Source organism: Hoplias malabaricus, chromosome 10 (assembly GCF_029633855.1).
Source record: "Hoplias malabaricus isolate fHopMal1 chromosome 10, fHopMal1.hap1, whole genome shotgun sequence".
Taxonomy (NCBI): Eukaryota; Metazoa; Chordata; class Actinopteri; order Characiformes; family Erythrinidae; genus Hoplias; species Hoplias malabaricus.
In genome coordinates this window covers 31,542,960-31,556,908 of record NC_089809.1, presented here as the reverse complement: position 1 = coordinate 31,556,908, position 13,949 = coordinate 31,542,960, and the positions used below count along the sequence as shown (strand labels likewise).

Sequence of the window (13,949 nt, the reverse complement as noted above, 5' to 3'; positions counted from 1 at the left end):
GTGATGAGCCAAACCTGTGTCCTAGATGCTGAATTCAGACCTCTATTCGAGATGATTGATTTGATATGGAACTGTCAGCCATCACATTAGGGCATAGTATGTTGCCTAGCAAGGTGCTTTAGATACACCACAATATGTCTGTCCATTTAAAGCCATTCCTTTGCTGTCGGAAAATGCTTTTGATAGAATACTATACATAGTTCTCATGAACAATGAAAGAAATGGGGTTATGTTGTAGACATTTTATTTGTGTTGACCTGATAATCAAGCCTTTGCATTGGAGATCATTAATACTAGGAAATAGAGGTCGTAAAGGCTTTACAATAATGATAAGTCTCATCTTAGTTGAAGTGATTAGAGTGGGTTTATAATGCTTGTATTACTCATACAAGTTAGCTAGATTTTATAAGACTCAAGGAAACGATGACAAATGATTTCAGTGAAACTGTCAACACTACAGCCTTATGTACGATTAGAAAAAAAAACAAGGCATCACAAAACATGAGAAGAAATATCACGGCAGTTTTCTGGTACAGATGCAAATCTGATCACAACCTTTGGTATGAATCATGAAAACCATTGCTGCTTTTCATGATTCAAGAAGGAAATTTACACAGGTTTGTGGATTATGCAAAACGTATGGTAAATACAAAGCAACAGGAAGCCAGGCTGTAACTTAATAAACTGTAACTTAATGTGAGAGGAGTCATTGTTGGTTTGTACAAAGGTAATCAGGAAGAGATGAGGCAACATTGAGCTTTGAAGGCATTATTCTCAGTGAGTCCATGTCCAACACTAACTGGTCATATTTTCTCACATGCTCTCACATGATGACTGTTTCTGTGTGAAAGGCAGAGTAGGTGAACGACTGTCGTGGAGTGGAGACTGTGGGTTGTGCTGTAGGTGACGGAGAGGGAGAGGATGTAGAAGAGGTGGAGGAGGAGCGGTTAGCCCAGCGCGAGGGCAGACGTCGTTTTGCAGGACAAGCTGGCCTTGAGAAACTCCTCTTGGCACTTACTGTAGTCTCTTTGTTTTGCTGTAGACACAAACAGTTTTTTTTTTATATTTATCTCATTTTTTACCATATGGGGTGGTTTCTCATACAGGAATTAAGCCTAGTCCTGGACTATATCCTCATTTTAGTGGAAAATCACAATACAAATTCTTTGCAGTCCAGGAATAGGCTTGTGTTTAAAGGTGACATTCACGATTTTAATAAAAAAAAAAAAACACTTTTTATAAAATTCTGAGGATGTTTCCTTACCGTTTGCTAGCTCTACAGTGTGTTTGCATGCTCGAAATCTGTCTAATGTATTTACAAATCCTCGGTGTCAGTAAATGGGTATGCTAAACTTAATCTCTCTCTGCTAATGCTAGTGCAAATGCATCTGGAGTTTTTAAACAATGGAGAGAACTCCCAATGAGTTAACCAGAGCAGTTAAACTTCGGTCATGTACAAACAGCAGTCGTTTCCACTTTAAAATGCTTTTCTGCTGATATATCTTGAAGGTGGGAGGAAATACAGTTGCATGGAACTACATTTGCTACCTGGTCTCACACTCACTCATGATATAGTCACATACATAGGAGACTGCAATTCGTGACGTAGTCGCATATTTTCAACATTTTATGCGACAGTAACAAAAACTCTTCCTCATTACAGGCGTCATTACTCATATAACACAGAAAAAGGCAGTTTACATATCATAGGTTGTTATTCCAACAAAGGCATGGGGTATTTTATTATATTTCTCCTAAGCAATGCTCTTTATTGGTGTCCTACTTTAGCTTTAACTTTAACGAGAACATTTCTTTCACTTAAAGTTATTTTGACTAATTTTCAAAAGGTTAACACTGAAAAGGACATTTCTATAGCCATTATTTGCTTCGATATTTTAGCAAATAATGAAATAGTAACGATTTGTTATATTTTCCGTAAATAAAAATATGACCGTGGTATTAACAGATGATAATGACGCCGGTAATCAGGAAGAGTTGTCGTGTTACTGTCACATAACACGGGGCACTGATATGACGGTTTCTATGGTAATTACCCATAGATATATGATTGTGATATTGTTGCATAAAATGTTGAAAATATGCGACTACGTCACGAATTGCAGTCTCCTAAATATGTGACTATATCACGAGTAGGTGTGAGAGTGGGTTGACATTTGGCCGGGTTGGCCAGGTTGTTGTTGTTGTTTTTAATCTAATTTACTGCTGCTAGGAAGCAGGGTATCTTTTTGCAGTTGTATAATTGTAGAAGCTTATTAAATCATGGCGATAGTACCTACTCAGATGAGGAGGACCATTAGCAAAAGTTAGCGAGGGTGTTTACAATCTTGATACCTCACTTCTGTTTTACATGATTTCTCTAGCTGCAAGGTTCACAAATATGTCACTGTTACCTATTTTTTGCTGAATAAAAGGTAAAACTGGCCAAGTGACAATTTATACTAATGTGATATTCATTCATTCATTCATTCATTCATTCATTCATTGTCTGTAACCGCTTTTCCAGTTCAGTGTCTATACTAGCAGTTAAGAACTGGATGACAGTACCAGAATTTATAGCATTTGCATAATGAATTTGCATTATTCAGATTAAGTAATCTAGTGAGAAAACACTGATTCATGAAAAGAAAAGGAAACTAATATAAAACCTTATACTTTAAGCTAAACTGAGCTACACAGAAATACAAATACAAATACAAACATATTCAATGCTAGTCTTCTGTCATTTAGCAATTGATATTATGATAATGAAGCATTTCTGGCTTTCACAAAAACTGAGATTCAGATTCAGACGTATTTGCTAAGAATGCTACGTTGAGAACTGTAGATAAAGAAACAATTTAGTCTCACTGTTTGATATCCTTCAGAGTGAACTATCTGGAGTAGTCTGTGATCTACAAAAGAAACCAGTGACAAAAGCTTTCTCTGCTGGCTGTATGCAGATATTTCCGTAATTGCACCCCAAAGCCTCTTTCCAACGGGGCCAAAGATGAAAGGTTTGAATTTAAGACCTGGCAACAATGCCAAATGCTGCACCGCTAGATCAAATTTCAAGGACTTAAAAATGCTTTACTTCCATAATAAGAAAGGTGCATTCATTTTCTGCACATACCAGAAACAAACTATTTCTAACTGTGATGTACTTGGCATTGTGCAATATCTGGAAATATTTTCCATGGAATTCAGCATCAGGAATCTTAATTGTGCTCTTTTAACACTTTTGTAGAGTCAGGGTATTTTCCCTGATAAATTCTAAATATTTCCAGATGTAAAGACCCTTCACTGCCGCACTGGAAAATATTTTTAAAACATACAATATTTTCAATTACTCTGTTAGACATCTACACCTGCACCTCATATACTGTACCTCCTTCATTTGAACTATTTATTGTGCACTGTGGTGTTCCTCTTTCAGAGAATGGTGCCAAATTGACATTAGGTTTTGATGATGCATCTAGACTCATGATCCTATGCATTGGGGTACTAACCTTCACTGATACATGTGCCTCTTTGTGGGTTACGGATTGAAGGTGAGGTGTGTGTGCAACTCTTTGACTGGATCTAGACTGATGCTGGACTTCCAGCATATCCAACAGTTCTATGAGGTCCTGCTCCCTCCCTGGACTGGACTGCAAATGTGTGTCTTGCTGGGATCTTCCCATATTTTCATAACTTTTCAAAATCCTTTCCACTGCTCCATAGTTGGAGCGGGACTCTACTGGTCGAGGGTAAGCAGCCAGAGTCATAGGTTTCCAAGGATTTTCATACAAAACTCTGGATCTGGTGTTGCATGTTTCCTGTTTTGAACATTCAGGCTGTTTAGATTTTGTTTCGACAGAATGCTGATCTGAACTGAGAGACTTTATTTTGCTGGACTTATCTGTCCGCTGTTTCAATTGTGGTCGTCTTACATCTAAATCGGTTTGATTGATTCTTATTCTTGGATCAAACTGAATGGTAGACGTCTTGTGCTCCAGGCACAAAGGCTTTAATTCCTTGTCTTCTGTGTGCCCTGGCAGGTATACAATTTTTGTGTCCTCGTGCTTCATTGGTGGATGCTCTGATATGTCTGAGGTTTTCTTCTCCAGTTTATCATCCTGCTGTATAGGGGAAAAGTCAGAAATGGACTCCCTTGATTTGCCCTTTATCTGTGGTGATTTGAGTGGTTCAGTCTCTTCACATTTGCCCTTTGGATGCTGTACCATATGAGTGGACAAACCAACTTGTGGATTGTCCTCTAGAAATGTAGATGGAATGGCAGTGGTACTGTCAAAAGTACAGTGCGCATCTGTGGAGCTGAAACGGTCCTCTTTGTACTGATGTCCCATGCCTGCCTGGAAGAGCATACGGTTGAACTCAGCTGTTTTCCTTTCTAATGTCTCGTTTCTCTTAGACACTTTGGTATTGATGCAAGGCAAGCTTATGTCCAGAGACTGCATAGAGTCTGTATTTGTGTCCTTGCGTGATGAGTCTGTCTCATGATGCTCTCCCCTCAGAGTTTGTTTATTCTCTGCATTTTGACTACAGTCAGCCCCTGCAGCCACTAAGTTAACATCTGAGAGGCATTTCTGGACAGGCACATATGTGGATGACTTGCTGCTGCCAAACCTGCTTCCATCACAGGACCATCGGCTCTGGCAGCAGCTGATATTGCACTTGGAATCAAGAGGCACTGAGCAGGACACGATCCCAGAGTCTGTCAGAATCTTTCCTTCATTCTCTTGTAGCATTGCCTCAAACTTTCGGACAATGGAGGGGCTGTTGCACTTTCTGTGAACGTAAGGGCTTCGACACCTTCTGACTATGAGGGGTTCTGGGGCACTGAGCTCTACTTCTTTGGCTGGGGGGCTGTTCAGGTACCAAGATGTGCTCCGGACAGGAATGGGGGGGGCTTGTCTTCCCTTCACAGACATTTTAGTGTCATTTTCAGTTCTGCTCGATTCCTTTTTGATGTCTTCCCAGTTGATCCACTTCTGCTTTTCCATGGCTTGAAGATCGTTGCACCAATCATTCAAGCTGAAATCTGCAGTGTTCATCTCACGTTCATCCTTCTTAGTCTTCTCAGCATCTACTGGAAAGAATATTGTCTCTGGGCCGCTTCTGAAGATAAAACCAAATATAAGAGGCCATCACTAATCATACCAAGCATAGAACATTGCCCAATTACTTGTTATTGTAAGAAATTACCTCTTGACATCAGATCTCCTTCTGATCTCATCCTGGTAGCTGCAGAGTTCCTCACTTACCCTTGCAATTTCTTGAAGAGCCTAAGATAAATTACATGTCACAGGGTCAGCACGTACAAAAGCAAATCACAGTTCTGCCACTGATAACACTTGTACACTAAGGCTGCAGAGTGATAAAAATAAAGATAAAAATAAAGCACAGGGATTGTCAGACTAAATAGGGCCCGGAAATAAAATGATCAATTAGGTGTGTCCCGCTAATGTAAGACAAGAGAACTCACAGCATTAAGAGCCATAGTGTTCTTCTTTTTATCACTCCCACAGTTGATGTCCATGCTCTGAATCCCTCTGATGGAGCTGAGGAAATCCTCTTTCCCAGTAGACAAAGGCTCATTCACAAACCCTTTACTCAGACACCCCTGCAAAATATTCTCCAGCTCTTTAGTATTAATGGCCTCAATTTCCCCATGCTTATACTTTCCAGATTTCTGCTGCTTTGATGGCTCACTCAGAACATTGCAGTCCTGGTGACTGGGTTCACTGAAGTTAGGATTGGAGTCAGTGCTGCTTTGGGTGTGCTGGGTAAGAGCTTCAGAGTAGCTGCTGCCACGGCCCTCAGAGGGGTCAGTTAGAGAGCTAGACACAGTGCTGGCAGAATGTGTACTAAGCCTAATGGCATGCCTTTGTGCGTCAGTGCTGGGTCCAATAGCACTTCGGTCTCGATGGGATTTCACTTCATTATACAGCTGAAAGAGACAAGCAAAGAAGGAAAATAATGCTCAGGCTTAGCAATAACTCAAGCATATCACTTGCACATAATTTAAACTGTGTAAATGCTCCAAAATCTAAATAATTCAACTTCAATGTGGTTGTAAACGCTTTTTTCTTTTTCTCTTCCTCCTTCTTCCTTTATTTTGATGGTTTAGATTTGTTTTTTGAGAGTCCAACTAATCAGGTTTATTTTTTTTTCAAAGCATATTGTTCCTAATCCAGTTTTTAAGATCATTATAAAGCTAATCTCTTTTCTGAAGAGTGTCAAATTTAAATCCATCCTACCAGAACTCCCATGGGGTTCAGTAATTCCATCTGCCCTGTTTTCACCACCCACTAACAAAGACTAGACAAAGACTGCAGCAGAACATGCCTTAAATCAGTAACAATGGGCCTATTTTTACTTAAAGCAATGAAGAATAATGATAAAATATCAGCACACTGATTTCTCACTGGTTTGTGTACACTATGGAAGTACAGTTCAGCATAAAGAGACCATACAATGCAATTGTATGATTGTTAGCCACTCTTAGCCAGAATTTTAACTATTGACCAAAAGCTGAAATGCACTGGTGTATATGATGTGTCTTAATCTTTTGAATTCGCTAACATTATGAATTCCTAAATTCAGCTCTACTTGGAAACCAGTATTTTAAAAACACACAAAAACATAGGCTATATCCTGGGCTTGGCATCCATCTGCACACTCACATCCTCAATTTTGCACTGCATGTCCCTGAGCTGGTTCTCCCACTCCTTCCTCTCCAAGTCAAATCTCTCTAGAAGCTCAGATTTCTCCTTCATCCAGCTCTTCTCGCTGTGCTCCAGCCGGCAACGCAAGTCCATTGCTGCAGTGTGGGTGTCAGCCAGTAGCCTCCTCTGCTCCTCTCTCTCCCTCTTCAGTGTGTCTCCAGTCTCAGTATTCTTCACTGTTCCCAACACTGAGCTATGTCCTTTGGCCTCCAACTGTAGAGGAAAGGTCAAGTGGCCATTAATCTCTACAGGAAAAGAAGGGTGTGTAAAGAATCATTCAAGAAAAAAAAACATTTTGGAACAGAAATGGAAGTAAAGGGGTTAGGAGGGCAGAAGAAATGATGGCCAACTGGAATGCTCAGAGGATATGAGGGATTGCCTGTCCTCTCTCTCCTTCCATACGGTATTTAACCAAAGCCTCCTCACACGTACTGGTAAGTGGGTGCTGAGAGATTCCAAATGGAATGAAGCAGCTGAAATTGCATGATGGTTTCTTCAATCCTCTAAAGGAAACTGATATAGCACACACTATTTGTTCCTCTACCTGTTTAGAAAAAAGTCATGCTATAGAGCCAGATACAGCTCTGCAATTATGCCTGCATGAAGTTTCATGTCAGAACAGTAGAATCTATTTGTTTTTAGAGCCCAGTTGTAAGCAGAAAATGGCAGATTGGCAGTGGTTTACCTGAGTGTTATACTGTTAGATACCTATGAGCATTTAGCTTGGTCACATTTAGAAATCTTTTTGGAAACAACTTACAATTGTGAATCTGATGGAAAATTTCAGCACGCAGAAATCTGTCCTGCTCACATCAGGTATGCCAAAAATTGTCATTGGAGATGCCTGTCTAAGCAAGGCCTTTCTGGCTCCAATTTCTTTACAGTGTTGTTGCAGGAGAAGGAGGCTTTGAAGTTTATAACCATAAGTTTCTCTAGAATGTAAAAACTAATATCAAACCCATCTTAATAACTTTTGTTTTACATCTTAATTATTTTAATTCACTCTTAAGCAACTGACTAATTTTTCCTTTCCAAAATGATATTAACAAGATACTGAAACTTATACTTATTAATTTATAAATAAGTTTCTTTGTAATACCTGTCTTTGGGCTCACATTTTCTGCATATTTAACCTATTTATTTTTGTTACTGACCCAAGACACATCAGTTCATTCAGAAGAGAACATCAAGGCGATTTATGGGCACACTTCTGGTAGGAACATAAATCAAGATGTTGTGTCTGTAGCAATGGCAGGTGTTTAAACAGCCCAGTTCTATGCCTAGGTTTACATATTCCACTGACTTGCTCTTAAAATGGAAACCCTGCATTCCTGTCAAGAATCGTACTGTGTGCCTCTTGGCAATGCTGTCATTTTCTACTCAAGTAAGTGGCACAATACTTGATTCCTAAAAACTTACTGATATCTGAATTGACAGACTTTTATTAATTTATGTTGAATGTGGTTTCAAAGACAAGACAATGTGAGGAAGGCTTTAGCAATAAGTCACTTGTTATATTTTTACTGATGAAGGTAGGTTTCTCCCTCATTCTTTAATTTATCATCAAATTTTGTTTTTGTTTTTTTCATGTACTCTGGATGTAGTTCCCAAATTTGGGGGAGCTATTTCAGGGGGCCACAGCAAAGCAAATGAATGACATACATGCCTGTTACATGTAAAACGTCTATTTTAAATGTAATTTGTCATTCTTTGTTTTGTTCTATATGGTGTTGCAGATTTTTATGAATTACAATAGTTCAAATAAACTCCAGTGGACTTTGGAAGCCAAACATATTGTTGTGTCTTCGCAAGTCAAAGGGCTCTAAAATATTGTCATCTACAAAACTGGGCACTGCAGAAAAATGTTGGCAACCACTGTATGGTGGCATGTTACAAATTCATCATGAGATATGCCAGGCGAAGATTTCACAGTGGGAATAACAATTCTGGCTTTGCAAACTATCATAGCATCATGCTAAAACAAATAACAGCCTCTCTGTATGTTTTTCTATTTATTACAAATGCCAGGTAAACACAAGTTGAGTGATCTTCCATCTGCCCAAAGAGCAAGAACACTGAAACAGCACAGCTCTTCACAGAAACAAAACCAGATTTAGATACAGCCCGTATAAACAACAAGCGAGTGGACCACATAAAAAGGTTTAGGCATGGTCATTTTATGCATGCATTCTCTTAGGCAGGCATTTACAAATCAAGAGCATGTGAAAAATTACACTATTTATTTTGTACCATGTGATCACGCTTGAGGCAAACAGTCTGCTACTTTAAGGCTCAGTTTAAAATATGATCATTGCTGTGACTGAGGCTCTGTTTCTGGGTAAGAGTGTCACAGAGGCAGTCCACTATAAATAGCCAGCAAGACCAATGCTTTAGCATCTAGCATTCCTAAGGGTGGGGCCCACGGGGACACACAGAGTACACCACTTCTGCTCTCAAAATCTAAATATGCAAGGAAATATGCTGGTAAATACCCGGCCATGAATGCCTGGTGGTAAATCTAGGATGTCCTCTGAGACTTCAATGTATGCTGTGGTAGGATGTGGATTGTAGAGAAAACAGCTTTAACATTTTCATTTGACTCCTCCCTGGATTCTATTCCTCGTGCCAACCACTGCTTTGGTATGGTAAGTGCAGATGTTTTCCAAAGTTATTTTAGAGAAACAAGTGCAGCACTGGGGATGTGAGTGACTGGTTAAGAAAATAAAACATAACTCAGAAAAACACTTGTAAACCATAGCGGTCCATTTGTCTGGATGCAGATATTTTGATTAAATTATGAAGCTACAATTTTGTAGCATCTTGGCTGCAGAGGCCCAAGTCAAAGTCCAAGCCCAGTATGGAGTAGCCAGACAAATCTGTATCTAATATCACAGCACTTCCTGGCTGAGGTGCGTCCACCCCTACAGCATTCCACAGCACCACTCCTCTCCATCTCCTCTGCTCTGCAGTCCGCACTGCACTACTGTATTAGGAGAGCCTCCCAGTGACTCACTCTGAGCCTAACGTATAAACTGCTCTCAGTGAGGATGATAAACACACTAGATGGTCTGGACTATGTCTTTATAAGGATGACACAAACAGGACCAATAAATATGCTCTAGATTTTTAAATAGAAAAGAAGAGAGGCGGAAAGATTAAAAATCTAGAATAGCACTCTGCCTTTCTGAAGGGTTTTTTGGAAAATCTAAATGAGGCTTAAGCATCAGGACAATAGCTCTGACATCGAGAAAGTAACTGGAATTAGTTTGATTACAAAAAGCATATATATCCCTGTTAATGAATGCAAAAACCCTAAAACAGTGTATTACCAAAAGCGGTGTATTACAAATATATTAATAAATCATTGTGCAGTCCAATCTAGGTTAAAAATCCTCATGCCTTTAAAATAGGTAGAATAGTGTTCATAATTAGGATGAATTCAGGTCATATGAGATATCAAATTAAAATGTTATATGGCAATGTAGAGCATGTCGATCTCTGAATGGAGACTGAACAGTTTAATTAATCTGCAGTATATACTCCTAAAAATATATACAGATATGCAGAAATTGGAACATACTACTGGAACACACATAATATGTAAAGGCTATGCTGTGAGTAAGAATCAACTGCAAGGTGTTTGCAACAATAGAGAACAAACCTAAATAATAAGAAGGTGATTAATGCTGTTAATTACTATGATTCACATAAATTCACAGTCAAAGAATTATTTGTTTTCATTCATTAATTCTCTGTAACTGTATCCACTTCAGGGTCCTGATGGGTAATGAGTTTACCCACAAGGCTGGGACACACCCTGGAGGAAGCGCCCGTGCATCATCAATCAGACATTTTTATCAGAGTGTGTATATATTTTCCAGTTCAAATGTTCCTGTCCACTTTGCACTGAATTTTCTTCAACACATAGGCATTCCCCTGAACCAGGAAAGAGACCCTGAGACAGTTCCACTGACCAACATCATCACACCTTAATCCTAATTCTCAGTGTTAAACAGCAGGTAAATCCTGGTCAATTTTACTGTTTGTGATAACTATTGATGTAATCTAGTTCATTCACTTGGGAATATTTTACATCGCTTACGTGTGTATTATCCTCCATCGCAGCCATGGATGCATACCTGTGCGATCCTGCATTTAAGCTCTGCTCTCTCCACTTCCCAGGCACAGCGGTCCTTTGTGTACTGCAGCTGAAGCTCACTCCGTTTCCCTTCTTCCCTTTTCACCTCCAGCTGCACCTCCTCCAAAACCGCCTTCAGATCCAGCAATATCCTTCGGTTCTCTCCACCCTGCAAATAAACAAACCGAGGATCACATCTCCTGTGTACTAGAGTGGATACTTTCTAAAATGTAGGTTATGTACGAACTTTGTTGCTAAAAAGGTTCCTGTGGTTTTAAAGTCCACACGACTTTGCTGTGGTGGCGAAACAGTGAAGAGAGTCTCTTGTTTAGGTTTTGTATGTGAGTGAGTTATGAACCCTGTATGAGATGCTCCACAATGTGAAGAACCCCTACTGAGACCAGCACTGTGGCCTAATGAGCTAAAGCAGAGTAGAGTACCGATTTTAAAATACATATATATTAAAAAAGACGTTTTAGAAAACGTGTGTATATATTGTATACTTGTATATCAGCCACTTCTCTCAGCAGACCCTCCTTCTCCTTCATCCACTCCTCTCGGTCCTGACTGTGGCGTTTCCTCAGCTCCTCCAGTTTCTTTTTCAGACGACTGCTCTGTGGAGCCTGAGGCTCGGTGCTGACGGCGGGGCTGAGAGGAGGCTCCTGAACCGGGCTGGGGCTCCGTCTCCGCACTCGCTCTCTGTCCGACACCGAGCAGGGCACAAACTCCCAGCCCTGGGACTTACTCACATACCCTCCGCTGACACCACCTCCCCCTCCACCTCTAGCAGCAGCAGCGCTGTGCAACCCGCCGCCGAACCCGCTCCACATCTCTCACAGCTGCAGGGACCGGGGTGAACTTGGTGTGTGGGGGGGGACCTCGGCTCCACGCGGACGGTGAGCTGCTGGTGAGAGAGCCCGAGCCCTCTCCTCAGTCCCGGCCATGTCTCCGCGCTAGGCGCCGAGTGTCTCTTCGCTCTCAGATTCACTTTACCTCAGATTTTTTTTGGCTCACATTGTTTTTGTTTTTTTTTTCTGAAACGTATCCTCGCTCCGATGAAAAAAGGAGCCTCCTCTGTGACTCGACAATCAGAAAATGACACCCGCTCAGAAAAGTTCGGCTCAAAATACCCTTAGAGCCGCACTGATGTAAGAGTGTGGGTTATTTTTACACTGTAGCTATCTGACGCAGCCACTCTGCTCTGCTCCGTAGTAAACGGTGTTTATTACCACACCGAGACCGCTAGCATGTGCCTTAGCGACAGAGCGAAAAACACCGCGGGTCAGTCGCGGATATAAATTCGGTCAATTTAGGATGTAGCTCCTATATAACGTTTCTGATAACTTTCAAAGCCCCTGTCTGCTCAAATAAACAAAGTGGAAGCGAATGCGTATTTACTTCACTAGATTTATTGCGCCTGCTGTAGTCAATGCAGCATAATGTGAAGGACCAGCGTGCAGTGCCTTACCGTGAGCTGAGTGTAGAGCCGGAGAAGCTGAGAGCACGAGGCTTAATAAACAGGGAGCTGCCCCTGAATAAGACCATGAGCAAAATTTACCCTTTTTTACGCAACGTGTGCGTGTGTGAGCTGGCCCATTTCCTCTTCCATCTCCATTCTCCAGCTGCTTATAACTGCCCACATGCCTGGAGTTTTGAGAGCTGGAAACACTCCTCCCGCCCCACAACACACTGCATCTATTACCTCAATGTCCTCTGAACTACTTAAGCCCTCAACATCAGTCTGCAGATCTGATGTGCATTTAGGCTGAATTGGATGACCTGCTTTCCCCTACAGATATACAAACATTTGAATGCATTTCTTTCAAGGTTCCCCTGAGTTTTGGTCAGTTTCAAGCAGTACAATCAGCTACAACAGACGGCTCTTACTAATAAATGAAAATTAATGTACTGCCTTATATCGCCAACCTGCTGGGCAAAACTCTTCTGTCATTTGCATTTGAAATTGCCATTAAGTTAGTTTTTAGACATCATTCACTAACACAAGGGAAAACATACATAAAAATCTGTAATTCAATTTTACAAAACTTCCAAAGCAAATTAGTAAGAGTGTACTAATTTCTATACACATGACAGTAACGCCCATCTGTCTTTCATGGACATCAGTGTCAGTGATCAAATTCAGAAGCAGTTCATTGGAGTAAAATGGCTGCCATCACCAAAGTTTATATAAGTTAACTGTAAAGTTATATTGTTACAGTGGGGCGTATCAGATGATGAAAATTTTAAATTTGATTGTTATATATCAGTTAATACTTTTTTAACCAAACTACATTCATTAATGACTCAGATACTGAAAATATTTTAAATATTTATATTTTTACCCAGTAAACAAGGAACGTCCCTAGACGTTCAAAATAGGTCTAAAAGTAGTCTGTCCGTCAAGGACATATTTTAAACGTCAATGGAAGTCCAAAATCCATCTTAATAAGTTAGTTAAGTGGTGACCAATCAATAACGTCAGTGGACGTCCAAAATGCATTTTATACAAGTAATTTATTTCGGGACCAATTAATAACGTCACTGGACGTCCAAAATACGTCTAATAGTCGTGTTTTCAATGTCTGTGTTTGGACGTCTTTACAACTTTCATTTTCAACCTTAAGAGAACGTTGATTAGACGGGAGTCATTACGTTATTTCAACATTGAATCAATGGCTAATTGTTTACTGGGGGTATAGAATACTGCATTTTGTAAAGTTGTGAAGGCTTCAGTGTAGATTTCTGCTAAATATGGATTTCGGCTTCTGAAAAATAAACAACTCGTAGGCAATGTATCCCTGGAAGGTTGGCTTCTGCATTGTACTGTTTTTAAAAGTGAAAATGTACTCAACGTTTACCCTGATAAAAGTAAGGTTGATTGTAAACTATAATAATGTAATGTATATTTATATTACTCACCACATTAACAGGCTGTTGTAAAGATGATTTGTAGATTGACTGTTGCTTGAAACTGTGTGTTTGGTTGAGTAACTGTAGTCCATGCGTAAACTGATGAAAAGCTTCCTGTACCTTGTATAACCTTAATGACATGTCCAAAATCAATTGAATAAGGAAAATAAATG

General features: G+C 40.1%; 1 protein-coding gene across 2 annotated transcripts; it reads right to left on the bottom strand.

Annotated features, from left to right (window-relative positions):
• On the bottom strand, window positions 1–13,917 carry mtcl3a (MTCL family member 3a). 2 transcript variants are annotated; one of them, XM_066683358.1, is made up of 7 exons: window positions 13,786–13,917; window positions 10,868–11,035; window positions 6,687–6,941; window positions 5,486–5,950; window positions 5,206–5,285; window positions 3,507–5,118; window positions 1–1,036 (listed from the first exon to the last, which is right to left on the bottom strand). In XM_066683358.1, exons 1-7 carry the CDS (start codon window positions 13,915–13,917, stop codon window positions 824–826), a joined length of 2,925 nt encoding a protein of 974 aa, XP_066539455.1. In that variant the 3' UTR covers window positions 1–823. The 2 variants fall into 2 exon arrangements, with proteins under 2 accessions (XP_066539455.1, XP_066539456.1); XM_066683359.1 differs by lacking the exon at window positions 13,786–13,917 and adding an exon at window positions 12,335–12,679.
• Window positions 13,918–13,949: the final 32 nt, after the last annotated feature.

Bases quoted from the DNA above. Each gene is read 5' to 3' on its own strand.
- mtcl3a (XM_066683358.1), bottom strand. From the start codon at position 13,917: ATGTCATTAAGGTTATACAAGGTACAGGAAGCTTTTCATCAGTTTACG. The intron at 11,036-13,785 runs GTGAGTAATATA...GTTTATTTGCAG, and splicing joins TACAACAGCCTGTTAATGTG to GGTGGAGAGAACCGAAGGAT. The intron at 6,942-10,867 runs GTATGCATCCAT...TTTCCTCTACAG, and splicing joins TTAAATGCAGGATCGCACAG to TTGGAGGCCAAAGGACATAG.